The following is a 14,776-nucleotide window of genomic DNA, read 5'->3' as shown; positions in this document are numbered from 1 at the left end:
TACTGTGATGTATAGGAATGATATTCCATGATAGCAGCAGTATTATTTTGTATATGATTTGAAGTTACAATGTGTTTACAAGAACATTGATGGATGATAAGGTAATATACTTGTAGTATTCTAATCAGGGTAGGCCTGTTTTTAAGTCATGTACCTCAAAATCGAGGAGATTGATTCATTAGTTAAAATTACTGTAGATCTTATTCTTACCGGAAAAATTGCAGACTGTGGCTTTAAGGGGGAATACGCTGCAACTGTTCTAAATATGGTCATGTCACCGCCCGTAAACAACGCTCAACCTCCATCCAGTGTGCGTGAGCTTTTGCAGGGAAGATAGTGGAAATAGGGCAGGTTCGGGGACTGGATACAATTGTCTTGTTGGCATGAATTATTCTATGTGCATGATTTCTAAATGATAGGCTATTCATTGCGGTGCTGCACACAACCCTGATCTGCTTTCTAGAACGGTGGATCTACCAACAAGCTCACCGTGGGTTTGTAACCATTGCAACCTGCGCTCGTGCTTAACTTCGGAAACTATGAAGAGTCAATTTCGAGACGCACAAGATTTGTACAATTCAGTGGTAACTGTTCCTTGCCATAGGATCGTTAGCTGTATATGAGTAGCATATATGTCGTGACTTAACAGTAACACTGATTTTCAATGGTTGTAGTGCCCACTATCTTGGTTTATTATTGCAGATTGCACAATTTCATGCGAAACCAGACATGAATATACAGGAGGTGGATTCATATCACCAGACTGTTTACCTGTGTTGAAATATCTTGCATGCCTTGTGCATAGAATGTATGTGAGGAAACGTGCGTAATGTTGACTTTGGATGTATGGAGATGTCGAGCAACTGAGGATCCATAAGAACATATAAGAGTGATTGTCAACCAAAACAGACATTGAAAAAATGAGTCAAGATGAAGGGATATCATTGTCGGTTCCCTCCTTTGGTCCTGGCTCGGGCCCTGAGGGTGCCTGCGGGGACTCTGCTGGCTCCCGGGAAGAGAGCGTGAGCGGTGCCCTCATTCCCGCGGCTGGGACATTCTGGCACGACTCGGTGGTCAGCGGAAGCATCATTCCTAATATTCTGAGCTGCCCGAAGGACAGTGGCGGCTTGTTGTCTACGGTGAAATGTAAAAGCAGGGCTGTCACAGTGGCATATGTCGTCAACAGCGAGCTCACTCAGCCGCACACCGCAGAGAACATGGCCCTGCATTGCCTGAAAGACGCGTGCGACTCCGTGGGAAGTAAACTGGAAATCATACACTTTGGAAAGATCGACTTTGGAGAGACGTGTGTGCTTGACCAGTTCTATAATGCAGGTACGAGGTGATGGGCTATTGAATGTGTTGCCCTCAAACTATCAGAACGAAAACAAATCTACTTTTGTCATTGTCTATTCTTCTGAATCAAACTCCAGCCATCAAACCCCAGCCTACAACACATACAATATATCACCAAAGTAGAACAGGTTCACTACTGTTGCAGTGGGTGGGAATGGGCCCATGCACATTAATCCACATGCCACACCAGTTGTCTCTAATGGGGCTTCTATTGTGGTTGCCACGAGCACACAGAAAACTGCACATAAGATTGTGTGACTGGTTTTACATGTCAATGTTTAGAAGTATTAAATGAACTGCTTTCCCCAGCCTACTTCTTTTCACAATGGCTATAGCCTAACCATTTGTCAACCTGGAATCCATTGGGCACTAGAGAGTCTCAATGGGGGAATGTCTCATTTGCTCCACAAAGTGGGGAAGGGGGATCATTTTCCCACACACATTTTCCTTTACCATTATGTGCCCCTAGAAATGAGGCTCCCTAGCGTCATGGATCGTTTTGCTTAGTTTGGGTGGAGGTTCAAATTTCCATTACACTCCAGAAGTGAACTGAACCTTTAGACTCAAACTAAAGTACATTTCCTCCCTTGCCCATTAGTGATGATTTGGGGGGGACGGGGGATCGATTGTTACATATTGCAATATTATTTTGGGATGATATTATATCTATATTTGACTTCAAGTATCGATTTGTAAAAAATATATATATATTACAGTACCAGTCAAAAGTTTGGACACACCTACTCATTCAAGGGTTTTTCTTTATTTTACTATTTTCTACATTGTAGAATAATAGTGAAGACATCAAAACTAGAAAATAACACAAATGGAATCATGTAGTAACCAACAAAGTGTTAAACAAATCGAAATATATTTTATATTTGAGATTCTTCAAAGTAGCCACCCTTTGCCTTGATGACAGCTTTACACACTCTTGGCGTGACCAAACTTTTGATTGGTACTGTATATTTTTTGCAACTGTAGGTAGCGTTCGCTAGCGCTAGTTGTCTATGCCTGCGTCAAAACTCTGGTATTTTTCATCCTATCAATTAATCTCCATCTTCTTTTTAAATAGTGAGCCAACATGTTTTCAGCACTTTTATTAACCTGACTGATTAAAGAAGCTCTCTTTTGTCTCTCTGCAGCAGACAGCCTAGTGAGAAATATGTTTGGAACATCAAATCGCAATAAAATCACAGTATTGAATCGCAATACATATAGAATCGTAATATATATCGTATCAGCACCTAAGTATCATGATAATATCGTATAGTGAGGTCCCTGGCAATTCCCAGCCATATTGCCCATATCTCTCATTAGTGGGAAAACACCATTCTCAAAATTGACCGCAAATGCAATTATGCATGTCATGCTTTTATTATAAAAGGTGCATTTTTATGGTGAAAATGATCTTCCACCAACTTGAAACTCATGCGCTGCGAATGTATGTCAGTTAGGCTCTACACCTGTTGTAAAGTGGATTAATGGGCTTCATTTTAAGAAGTTTTTTGGCCATTTAGTTGTGATACAAACCTTATGAAAACATATAAGCCTATGGGCTAGGTTACATGAGGTGTGCGACTATAATTTGTAAAAGTTGCAAAAAAAAGTCATTAGCTGTTTCTTGCCTTACTGCACACAAGCTGGGCATCATTCACAAGTAATAATATATAATTCACAAGTGATAGGCTAATATTGTCACTCATCAGGCTGTTTTTGATTTCATCTTGTCTTTACATATACTAAATAATATGTGTGAAATTTGTTTTGATTTAGAAAGGACCATCATGCACCTGTCTCGAGGCAGGGGAAAAAAATACGTCATCTATGCAATAGCATCATCAATAGCAAATGGAGGATGCTTTTCCCGTGGTTCATTTTCATGCCAGCCAGATAGGCTACACTCCTGTTGTAAAGAGAAGCAATGTGCTTAATATTAGGAAAGTTGAGAAATACACTGAACAAAAATATAAATGCAACATGTAAAGTGTTGGTCCCATGTTTCATGAGCTGAAATACCAAAAAAATCCCAGACATTTTCCATACTCACAAATAAAGCTTATTTCTCTCAAAGGTTGTGCACAAATTTGTTTACATCTGTGTTAGTGAGTATTTCTCCTTTGCCAAAATAATCCATCCACCTGACAGGTGTGGCATATCAAGAAGCTGATTAAACATAATGATCATTCTGATTGGCTGGGCCTGGCTCCCCAGTGGGTGGGCCTGGCTGCCAAGTGGGTGGGCCTATGCCCTCCAATGCTCACCCATTGCTGCACCCCTGCCCAGTCATGTGAAATCCATAAATTAGGGCCTATTACATTTATTTCAATTGACTGATTTCCTTATATGAACTGTAACTCAGTAAAATCTTTGAAATTGTTGCATGTTGCTTTTATATTTTTGTTCAGTATAAATATAGTAGGCCTAGCCTATAGAAAGCTGATGGGATCCTCCTCTTTTTAATAGAGGCCATCACTCTGTTTTCTCACGCAATTGCGTAACCTATTGAAATGTTGCGCAACATGAGCTCTTGGGCTCTCATGAAGTGTTTGATTAGATTTTTGATCACTTTTGCATTGATGTCAGAGTGATTAGTGGGACAATAGAGTGCTGAGTGCCAGGCAGTTAGCAAGTTTGGTAGGCTACTAATGACCATCAGCAGCATCATAGCTTGGAGAAACCGAATTGCCGTGACTAGACGTTCACCTGGAATTTGACTGCCGTCATGACTCGTGACTGCCGGTGAAGCAGTAATACGGTCGCCGTAACAGCCCTAGTGATGGACCATTCTTGATACACACAGGAAACTGTTGAGTGTGAAAAACCTAGCAGCGTTGCAGTTCTTGACACAAACCAGTATGCCTGGCACCTTCTATCAAAGGCACTTAAATATTTTGTCTTACCCATTCACCCTCTGAATGGCACACATGCACAATCCATGTCTCAAGGCTTAGAAATCATTCTTAGACCTGTGTCCTCCCCTTCAGCTACACTGATTGAAGTGAAATCAATAAGGGATCATAGCTTTCACAGTCTGTCATGGAAAGAGCAGGTGTTTTGTATACTCCATAATACAATAGGACATTTTCTAGGTGAAGAAATGATAAAACACCTGTGTTGTATAGACTTAGCTGACTTCACAGCTAACCCGTTATCGTTTGTCATAACATAACATTATTGGTTGTGTAAACAGAACTCAATATGTTACCTTTTTTTGGTTTGGCTATTTTCCACAGGGCCTCTGTGTAATTTTCTGTATACTTCTCACGGGAGGTGGGAAGTGGTTCCCAGAAACCCTTTTTGTATCTGTTCAAAATGTACACAAGCTTTGTTGAAATGACAGAAGCTCCCTAAAGATTGCCAACGTCTTTATCGTGTTCCTACAACAGGACATTTTAGGAACGGAATCACAAGGAAAGAGAGAGGGAAAAAAAGCTTTTGTATACAATGAACTAGATGCCTGACCACTTCACTCCTATTTTGGAAAAGCTGAACTGCCATGAATTCCCACATTTTGAATGACATAAGAAAGGAGCATTCACAGAACATGTAAATAAGTGCATCAGGAATGTGCAAGTGGAAATACATGTTCACAGTATATCAAATAGCTGCTCTGATCCATGTTTGATATTCACATGTTGTGACCTCACTGAGTAAACACAGCAGTGGCTATTGACTTAACCCAGAAATGAGATGTTCTGGTCCCCCTTGGTCAGTTCAGACTAATGATCTGATTTAACTATGTTGATAAATGTGTCTGTTTTATCTTAATATGTTTTGTAATTTTATATATTGTACGGTGCATTCAGAAAGTATTCAGAAAAACATTTTATGTTACAGCCTTATTCTAAAATTGATTAAATCGTTTTACCACCTCATCAATCTAGACACAATAACCCATAATGACAAGCACTTTTGTCCTTATGGGTTCTTTGCAACTCTGCCTAGAAGGCCAGCATCCCAGAGTCGCCTCTTCACGGTTGACGTTGAGACTGGTGTTTTGCGGGTACTATTGAATGAAGCTGCCAGTTGAGGACTTGTGAGGCATCTGTTTCTCAAACTAGACACTCTAATGTACTTGTCCTCTTGCTCATTTGTGCACCGGGGCCTCCCACTCCTCTTTCTATTCTGGTTAGAGCCAGTTTGTGCTGTTCTGTGAAGGGAGTAGTACACAGCGTTGTACGAGATCTTCAGTTTCTTGGCAATTTCTCGCATGGAATAGCCTTCATTTCTCAGAACAAGAATAGACTGATGAGTTTCAGAAGAAAGATCTTTGTTTCTGGCCATTTGGAGCCTGTAATCGAACCAACAAATGCTGATGCTCCAGATACTCAACTAGTCTAAAGAAGGCCAGTTTTATTGCTTCTTTAATCAGCATTACAGTCTGCAGCTGTGCTAACATAATTGCAAAAGGGTTTTCTAATGATCAATTAGCCTTTTTAAAATGATAAACTTGGATTAGCTAACACAACGTGCCATTGGAACACAGGAGTGATGGTTGCTGATAATGGGCCTCTGTACGGCTATGTAGATATTCCATAAAAAATCTGCTGTTTCCAGCTACAATACTCATTTACAACATTAACAATGTCTACACTGTATTTCTGATCAATTGTATGTTATTTCAATGGACAAAAAATGTGCTTTTCTTTCAAAACAAGGACATTTCTAAGTGACTCCAAACTTTTGAACGATAGTGTATATCAGTTTAATTTACCACTGGTGGACTCCAATCAAGTTATAGAAACATCTCAAGGATGATCAATGAAACAAGATGCACCTGAGCTTAATTTGATTTATTTTGGTATTGTCCATATATGTAGCTCGTTTTTGGTCACAGGTCCAGGAATGGCTGAAGAATTGCAACATTTGCCTAGAACTAATGCTGCACATAGCAATACTGGGTGATTTGAAAAGCCATAGTCAATCAATCAATAATGTAATAATTATTTTAGCAAAAATGTGTATTTTTAATTTACAATCTGTAGAAGCTATGAGAATAGAAAGTTTCACTACTTTTGTGAAGCATCACTGCACAGTTGAAAAATATATGGCAAATAGAAATCCAAAATGGATGATGTTGAGAGATAGATGGGAGGGGTTGAATGGAGCCGAAGGGTGGGACTAATAACAAGATAACCAATGTAAAACATACAGGGTCTGTAAAATATATAGGTTCAGAACTTTTGTGAAATAGCACAGTTACAAATAGAAATCAAACTGGATGGACATCAGAAATAGAGGAAGGACTAAAAACAAACAAAATATAACTATTGTAAAATAGATTGTGTCTGTAAAATGTATATAAGATACAAGCCTAAGTGTTTATTGGTTTACTCCAATTGGGGGAAGGGTGGTAGGGTTTGTTGGGAATAATAAAGGTACATTCTAAAAAAAGTATGTAGGTCGAAATAGGTATGTATATATGTGTATATGTATGCATGCGTGTATGTATATGGATATATATATTTACCCCCCAAAATATATGGGGGATTGGAAATGATGCAGACCATTACATTGATGGAAGCAGCATTCTTTCTGCAATATTAAGCTGATCCACCCCTTAAAAAAAAGAAAAACGTTATAGAAACATCTCAAGGATGATCAATGAAACAAGATGCACCTGAGCTTGATTTGATCAATTTTAGTTTAAAGCTGTAACGTAACAAAATGTGGGAAAAAGGAAGGGGTCTGAATACTTTCCCAATGCACTGTATGTGTTTAATGTATTTCTTCTGGGCTCATCTGTAAAATACACCCTGGTCTCAGTATGACTTCCCTGTCAAAATAAAGGTTAAATAAATCAATCCCATCAATAGATAAAGGTCAAACCACATGTTCAAGCCACATGAGGTGAGCCGGTGGTGTAGGCTACTGTTAAAAAGGTGTAACGGTTTTAAGGCGTTTTTACTCTATGTTGGTGTCCAGAGGACAACACTCTTGCACTGACTGCCACCTGTAACTGTGCCGGGAAGAGGTATTAGTCATGTTAAAAATGATTCTGAGAACAGTATTACCTTGATACAAGTCATTGTTTATCCCCCGACTAAAGTCGCTCCACTGTGAGCTGATCTGAACCATTGACTGACTGACTAAATGTGTTTCTGTACCTTACAACAGGGGCCCAGTGTGTGTTCCATTCAGTTTAGTTGGTCTGTTTGCCATTTTGAGAGTCTGTATCTATTATATCCCAAATCCTACCATGTAAATCTCTAGACAAGAAAGTCTGTTTCACCCTCACCCGTCCCCTATTCATTTCAGTTCATCCCAAAAGGAAGTACTGAACTGCAGCATCATACTCCCTGGAGGCAGGCTTTCATAAAGGAAACAGTGAACTGTTGTTGTGATACAGTACATCTCTTCTGGAGGGAACAACAGTCCCCAAACATTCTTTAATCTCATATGATACCAAGTGGCTTTTGTATTAAATTAAACATAATATTGAATGTAAAATCAAGTTGGTGTCATTGAATAAGAGCTCATGCTATTTTTGAGAAGCACCTATAGAGTATTGGATTCAAAGGTTATCAGTCACTCTACATTACTGTATTGCCTTACACATACCACATTCAGCGTTGTTTTGACAGCCAGAGGATTCCTGCACAAGATCCCACATGCACTTTGGTCTGACCTGAAGGCTGGCTGGCGGCTGTCGTCCTCTGCTCCCATTGGTTGTCAACTAAGTTGTTTATCCATGCTCATGTGTATGGTGGCGGTCCATGTGGGCTACAGAGCATCAGGTCAGGAGAAATTGTATCACCAGCTGCAGTACTGTCCAGGGAATCCAGTCTTTATTGTAAAAATGGAGTGGTGTTGGTTGATCAAAATACTCAGTCAGGTTTTATCAGCAGTTTGTGTATGTGGTGTCAGGTGTGCCAGCATAAGTTGGCAGTAGGTCAAGGGAAGCAGTTTTTGGCTGTAGACATTGGCAGTGTTTGAGATTGATTCAGATTAATATTAGCATGATTAGGCAGTCAGTAAATAAAATAAAAGAACAGTCACAACCTTTCTAATACATACATTTTATTGTATTTTTAAGTAAATATATCAAATATACCAAATAGCAGTAGGGTAAATCTTAATCCGTCAAACTGTCGGATTAAGATGAAAACTGAAGTTGAAATCCATGCTAGGGTAGCAAACATAAAATACACTGAGTGGACAAAACATTAAGAACTCCTTCCTAATATTGAGTCCCCCCCCTTTTGCCCTCAGAACTGCCTCAATTCATCGGGGCATGGACTCTACAAGGTGTCGTAAGCGTTCCACAGGGATGTTGGCCCATGATGACTCCAATGCTTCCTACAGTTGTGTCAAGTTGACTCGATGTCCTTTTGGTGGTGGACCATTCTTGATACACATGGAAAATGTTGAGCGTGAAAAACCCAGCAGCGTTGCAGTTCTTGACAAAAACATGTGCGCCTGGCACCTACTACCATACCCCGTTCAAAGGCACTTTAATCTTTTGCTTTGCCCATTCACTCTGTGAATGGCACACATGCACAATTCATGTTTCAATTGTCGCAAGGCTTAGAAATCCTTCTTTAACCTCACCATCATCCACACGGATTGAAGTGGATTTAATAAGTGACATCAATAAGGGATCATAGATTTCACCTGGATTCACCTGGTCAGTCTATCATGGAAAGGTGTTCTTAATGTTAAGTAAACTAAGTGTATGTGTGCAACAGCTGCACACTGCAAGCAGACAGAGATGAGAGGAGAAAATTGCAGACCTTAATTGAGCTATTTGAACAGTTATTGCTTTGACCGTGGATATTTGCCTAACAAATAACCGAAACCCAAAATTCCATGACCGTCACAGTTATTGCATGACTTCTCAAATGTGTCTTCTTGGTGCTGTTGCCAGGTGTTCTGTTCTTGGTGCTGTTGCCAGGTCATCTGTTCTTGGTGCTGTTGCCAGGTGATCTGTTCTTGGTGCTGTTGCCAGATGATATTTGTGTAATTTAAGGTAAGTGGGATAAAGACCATTCATTTGACAGAAAACAAATCCCTCTTGTTAAAATCAAGTTCTCATTGTTAGAAAACAAGTTCGTTGTTTTTTTTTAAATATATATTTTTTACAAGAGGCCAATCAGGAAGTGTGAGGCTAGTTGAGGCAACTGGCACTATAGTAAGCTGGCAGCTCCCTGTGTGTCAACCTGGATGGGATCAATTCAAATTCTGTTCTTGCACTTTCCCCCTGGGCCATGGTACTCAATCGCTGAAATATGCTAGTGTGAACAGAAACTAAAGTATCAAAAGCCGAGGATTCTTTCTGCCAGATTACACACATTTCCTGTCGGGGCTGGGGGCTTCTCTCCTTCCTCCATATTGCACTCATTTCTAAAAATAAAGTAGTATTTCTTATTTTTGGGCAGGGTTTCCAAACTGCTGAATAACCATTGTGAAAGTACCCTGCATGCTTTCCTATGAGAGTTTATTTATAGAAGCAGGCACAGCACGCTCAACTTAAACACCAATATAGTGGGTTGTTTTAGCAGAACAATACTGAACTTAATGTGGGCACTTAAACCTATTTAAGTGGTTTGGTTTCTTGATCTGAAAATAGCATTACACATCTGAGTGCTTGAATTACTTTCTAGAAGCAGCTAGCAACACTTGTTGCTGTGTGAATTGAATATTAGTCCCATTTACTTTTTCTTGACTGATTGTATGACATCATGGTGCAGTGATAGTTCCCTCTTCAAGTCAGCTTCTACTTGACGCCAGGGAAACATAATGGCATGTGAACAGAGCACACTAAAGCAGGAAGCACCAGTGACTCGGTCAATAATCAGGTGAAGCAGATGCCAAGCTACAGGACTGTTTTGCTAGCACAGACTGGAATATGTTCCGGGATTCTTCTGATGGCATTGAGGAGTACACCACATCAGTCACTGGCTTCATCAATAAGTGCATCGATGATGTCGTCCCCACAGTGACTGTACGTACATACCCCAACCAGAAGCCATTGATTACAGGCAACATCCGCACTCAGCTAAAGGGTAGAGCTGCCACTTTCAAGGAGCGGGACTCTAACTGGAAGCTTATAAAAAATCCCTCTATACCCTCCGACAAACCATCAAACAGGCAAAGCGTCAATACAGGAATAAGATCGAATCGTACTACACCGGCTCCGACGCTCATCAGATGTGGCAGGGCTTGCAAACTATTACAGACTACAAAGAAAACCACAGCCGCGAGCTGCCCAGTGACACAAGCCTACCAGACGAGCTAAATTACTTCTATGCTCGCTTCGAGACAAGTAACACTGAAGCATGCATGAGAGCATCAGCTGTTCCGGATGACTGTGGGATCACGCTCTCTGTAGATGATTTGAGTAAGACCTTTAAACAGGTCAACATTCACAAGGCCGCAGAGCCAGATGGATTACCAGGACGTGTACTCCGAGCATGCGCTGACCAACTGGCAAGTGTCTTCACTGACATTTTCAACCTCTCCCTGTCTGAGTCTGTAATACCAACATTTTTCAAGCAGACCACCATAGTCCCAGTGCCCAAGAAAGTGAAGGTAACCTGCCTAAATGACTACTGCACAGTAGCACTCACGTCGGAAGTCATGAAGTGCTTTGAAAGGATGGTCATAGCTCACATTGACACCATCATCCCAGAAACCCAAGACCCACTCCAATTTGCATACTGCCCAAACAGATCCAGAGATGGCGCATTCTCAATCGCACTCCACACTGCCCGAAGGATATACTGCTTCCCCCGAGACCAAGCCCAAATCCCTGTCATTTGCGTGAAGAAAAGACGGAAATACAGAAATATATTACACCTATGTGAGAATGCTTATTGACTACAGCTCAGCTTTCAACACCATAGTGCCCACAAAGCTCATCACTAAGCTAAGGACCCTGGGACTAAACACCTCCCTCTGCAACTGGATACTGGGCTTCCTGACGGGCCACCCCCAGTTGGTAAGGGTAGGTAACAACACATCTGCCACACTGATCCTCAACACTGGGGCCCCTCATGGGTGCGTGCTTAGTCCCCTCCTGTAATCCCTGTTCACCCACAACTGCATGGCCAAGCACGATTCCAACACCATTAAGTTCGCTGACGACACAACATTGGTAGGCCTGATCACCGACGGGGCTGTAGTGGAGCGGGTCGAGAGTTTCAAGTTCCTTGGTGTCCACATCACCAACAAACTATCATGGTCCAAACACACCAAGACAGTCGTGAAAAGGGCACGACAACACCTTTTCCCCCTCAGGAGAAAAGATTTGGCATGGGTCTCCAGATACTCAAATTTATACAGCTCCACCATCGAGAGCATCCTGACCAGTTGCATCACCGCCTGGTATGGCAACTGCTCGGCATCCGACCGTAAGGCGCCACAAAGGGCACTGCATACAGCCCAGTACATCACTGGGGCCAAGCTTCCTGCCATCCAGGACCTATATACTAGGCAGTGTTAGAGGAAGGCCCAAAAAATTGTCAAAGACTCAAGTCACCCAAGTCATTGACTGTTCTCTCTGCTACCGCACGATAAGCTGTACCAGAGCGCCAAGTCTAGGTCCAAAAGGCTCCTTAACAGCTTCTACCCCCAAGACATAAGACTGCTGAACAATTAATCAAATGGCCACCCGGACTATTTACATTGAGGGGAGGACCATCCTCCTTAGTGAATTTTCATAATTCCAAATAATTGATTAAAACACACTGTTTTGCAATGAAGGTCTACAGTAGCTTCAACAGCACTCTGTAGGGTAGCACCATGATGTAGCCGGAGGACAGCTAGTTTCCATCCTCATCTGGGTACATTGACTTCAATACAAAACCTAGGTTACTCATGGTTCTCCTCCACTTCCATAGACTTATACAGTAATTATAACAACTTCCGGAGGACATCCTCCAACCTATCGGAGCTCTTGCAGCATGAACTGACATGTTGTCCACCCAATCAAAGGATCCGAGAATGAATCTAGTACTGAAAGCATAAGCTACTAGCTAGAACTGCAGTGCATAAAATGTGGTGAGTAGTTGACTCAAAGAGAGAGAAAGACAATAGTTGAACAAATATATTTCTTAAAAAATTAAGGAGAAGCAAGAGAGAGAGAGAGAGAGAGAGAGAGAGAGCTATATTTCGTAGTGTTTTTTTCCCACTTTCACTTATCTAGCGAATGCAGCTATCTAGTTTAGCCTACTCAAACACCTGGCTCAAACAGAGAGGGATGCTATGTTAGCTAGCTGGCCATGGCTATCCAACAATGGAACTCTTCCAAGTCAAGGTAAGCTTGACTTGGAATTATTGCCACCGGGGCCCGTCAGTGTAACTGCTAAACTTCTTGCTGACTGTACATTGTACTGCATGATTGTAGCGGGTTTACTAACTCGTTAGTTCTAGTAGCTATGTTGACTAGCTAACGACGTTAGCTAATATAATGACAACAATGTAAGCTGTGTGTAGCGGTTATGAAATGAAGGTTTTGGCTTGGAAAGTTGTTTTTGCCTGGTCACAGATAGCTAAGGTGTTGTGCACTGAAGTTCACAAGCGAAGGGAAAAGTTGAGAGGAGAGAGCGTAGATGCGAGAAGGAATTCTACCACAAGCAAAACGATCATGCTGTTTGTATGTGGCTGCTATGTAAGTGAACTGTGTTTGCATGTGATCAGGGGTGTGGTGTGTTTATTCTGCCAATTCTGTTGAAAAACATTTCTTAAACGGAAGCAAACGGGGATAAACATACCTGAATTTGTACAATAGAAACTCTCATCTGCAACTGTTGGACTAATAATTACACCCTATATATATATTTTTAAAATCTTTATTTAACTAGGCAAGTCAGTTGGGAACAAGTACTTACTTACAAGGACGGCCCTGCTTTGTTCAGTGGCAGAACAACAGATTTTTACCTTGTCAGCTCAGGGATTTGATCTAGCAACCTTTCTGTTACAGACCCAACGCGCTAACCACTAGGCTACCTGCCGCCCCAGGTAGCCTAGATGCAGGCAAGATTGTGCAAGGCGGTATTGAATGTGTCACTGTCTGTCACCGTGATTACTCTAATACTTCTCTCAACCTCTGCATATCCGTTGTAAACTTTTATTCATAGGTTTTAGCAACCTCATGATGGGTATAGGGAAAATATGAGTATCATGTCGATGTCACATAGAGCTGGGTGAATAGAATATAGTCATTCAATATGCTGTAATAGAAATAAGGCCATGCTCCAAAAAAAATCATCCTCCCTCATCTTAAACGTCACCGACCGCCACTGGTGTCTACCACGTTTTCCATGTCTATATGTTCCTAAATCATAATTAATGTAAGCTAATATTTGCCTTGGCTCAAACCTAATCTTATATAAGGCAGAAGATTCCAAGGAGAGTGCTGTACATAGCCTACCCCACCCATTTCAAGCCAGGCTGTCACTGCTGGGATCTTTCTTTGCGTCACTACACAGCAGCAGACACACGACATTAAAATAGATTGCCTATTTGCTTTGATGATCCTTTTGGCATTGGCTGTCTTGTGTGGACGTTTGGTTCTCAGTGAGTGAGACTAGCGTGGACTGGAACCCAGGTATTACAGTGAAAGGGCGCTCCATTGGAAGGGATCACAAGCTCTATGTAATGTGTATGTTGACATGGAAGGGTATACTTGGAAGCACATGAAAAGGTGGAGTAGGTCTGTTAAATGTTATCTCTCTGGAGAACACTGTCATTACAAAACACTGAAGCACTGTTTAAGCCCAGTTTTATTGTGCTGTTATCAGTCAGTGGTACCAGAGGGACTTCTGTAAAAACCACACCCCAGACTTAATACCAGACAATGTTATTTTGGCCTTTTTTTTGTAAAGATTTTGTGATGTCACAGTCTGGTCCAAAAATGACAATTTGGGCAAATTGAAGATCCTACTGCAAAACAACTGTAGAGGCATTATTGTCCCATCAGGAAGCATCAATCTCATCTTATTTCATTTGACACTTAAACAAATTGGTAAATGTGAAGAAACTATATAGTAGGCTACAATACGTTATAGGCATAACATATGTTATACTATAGACCTAGGTCCAGTTGTTCAGTGTTAAGCCCACTAACGGGCTATCTCTGTCCCTCACAGACATAGCTGTGGTGGAGATGACGGACGCTTTTCGCCAGCCCTCCCTGTTCTACCACCTGGGTGTGAGGGAGAGCTTCAGCATGGCCAACAACATCATCCTGTACTGTGACACCAACTCTGACTCGCTTCAGTCCCTGCAGGTAAGCTGTGTAGTTCACGCGCACTCGCGCACACACACACTCACGCATGCACACATGCCTTACATAAACGTATCTGCAGCCTGTCAGCCTTTTTTGCCTCATCACTTTGTCCATACTTTAATCAACTTAATGTTTCCACAATGGATGTAATGTAATACGCTTCATCAGGTTAATGACAAAGGTCTA

The 14,776-nt window shown here is 41.4% G+C and overlaps 1 protein-coding gene across 2 annotated transcripts in view; it reads left to right on the top strand.

Moving 5' to 3' along the window:
• The first annotated feature begins 294 nt into the window (after positions 1–294).
• LOC106571336 (mitogen-activated protein kinase kinase kinase 5) overlaps positions 295–14,776 on the top strand; it is a 59,223-nt gene continuing 44,741 nt past the window's right edge. For both annotated transcript variants that reach the window (XR_006759161.1, XM_045695654.1), the window contains exons 1-2: positions 295–1,335; positions 14,451–14,590. Coding sequence is in view for 1 of the 2 variants with exons in the window: in XM_045695654.1 (XP_045551610.1) it covers positions 921–1,335; positions 14,451–14,590 (555 nt within the window). In the remaining variant the exon portion in view is untranslated. The remainder of the gene's footprint in view (positions 1,336–14,450; positions 14,591–14,776) is intronic.

The sequence above is a fragment of the Salmo salar genome, chromosome ssa15 (assembly GCF_905237065.1).
Source record: "Salmo salar chromosome ssa15, Ssal_v3.1, whole genome shotgun sequence".
NCBI classification, from domain to species: Eukaryota; Metazoa; Chordata; class Actinopteri; order Salmoniformes; family Salmonidae; genus Salmo; species Salmo salar.
This window is presented reverse-complemented; position numbering and strand designations above follow the sequence as displayed.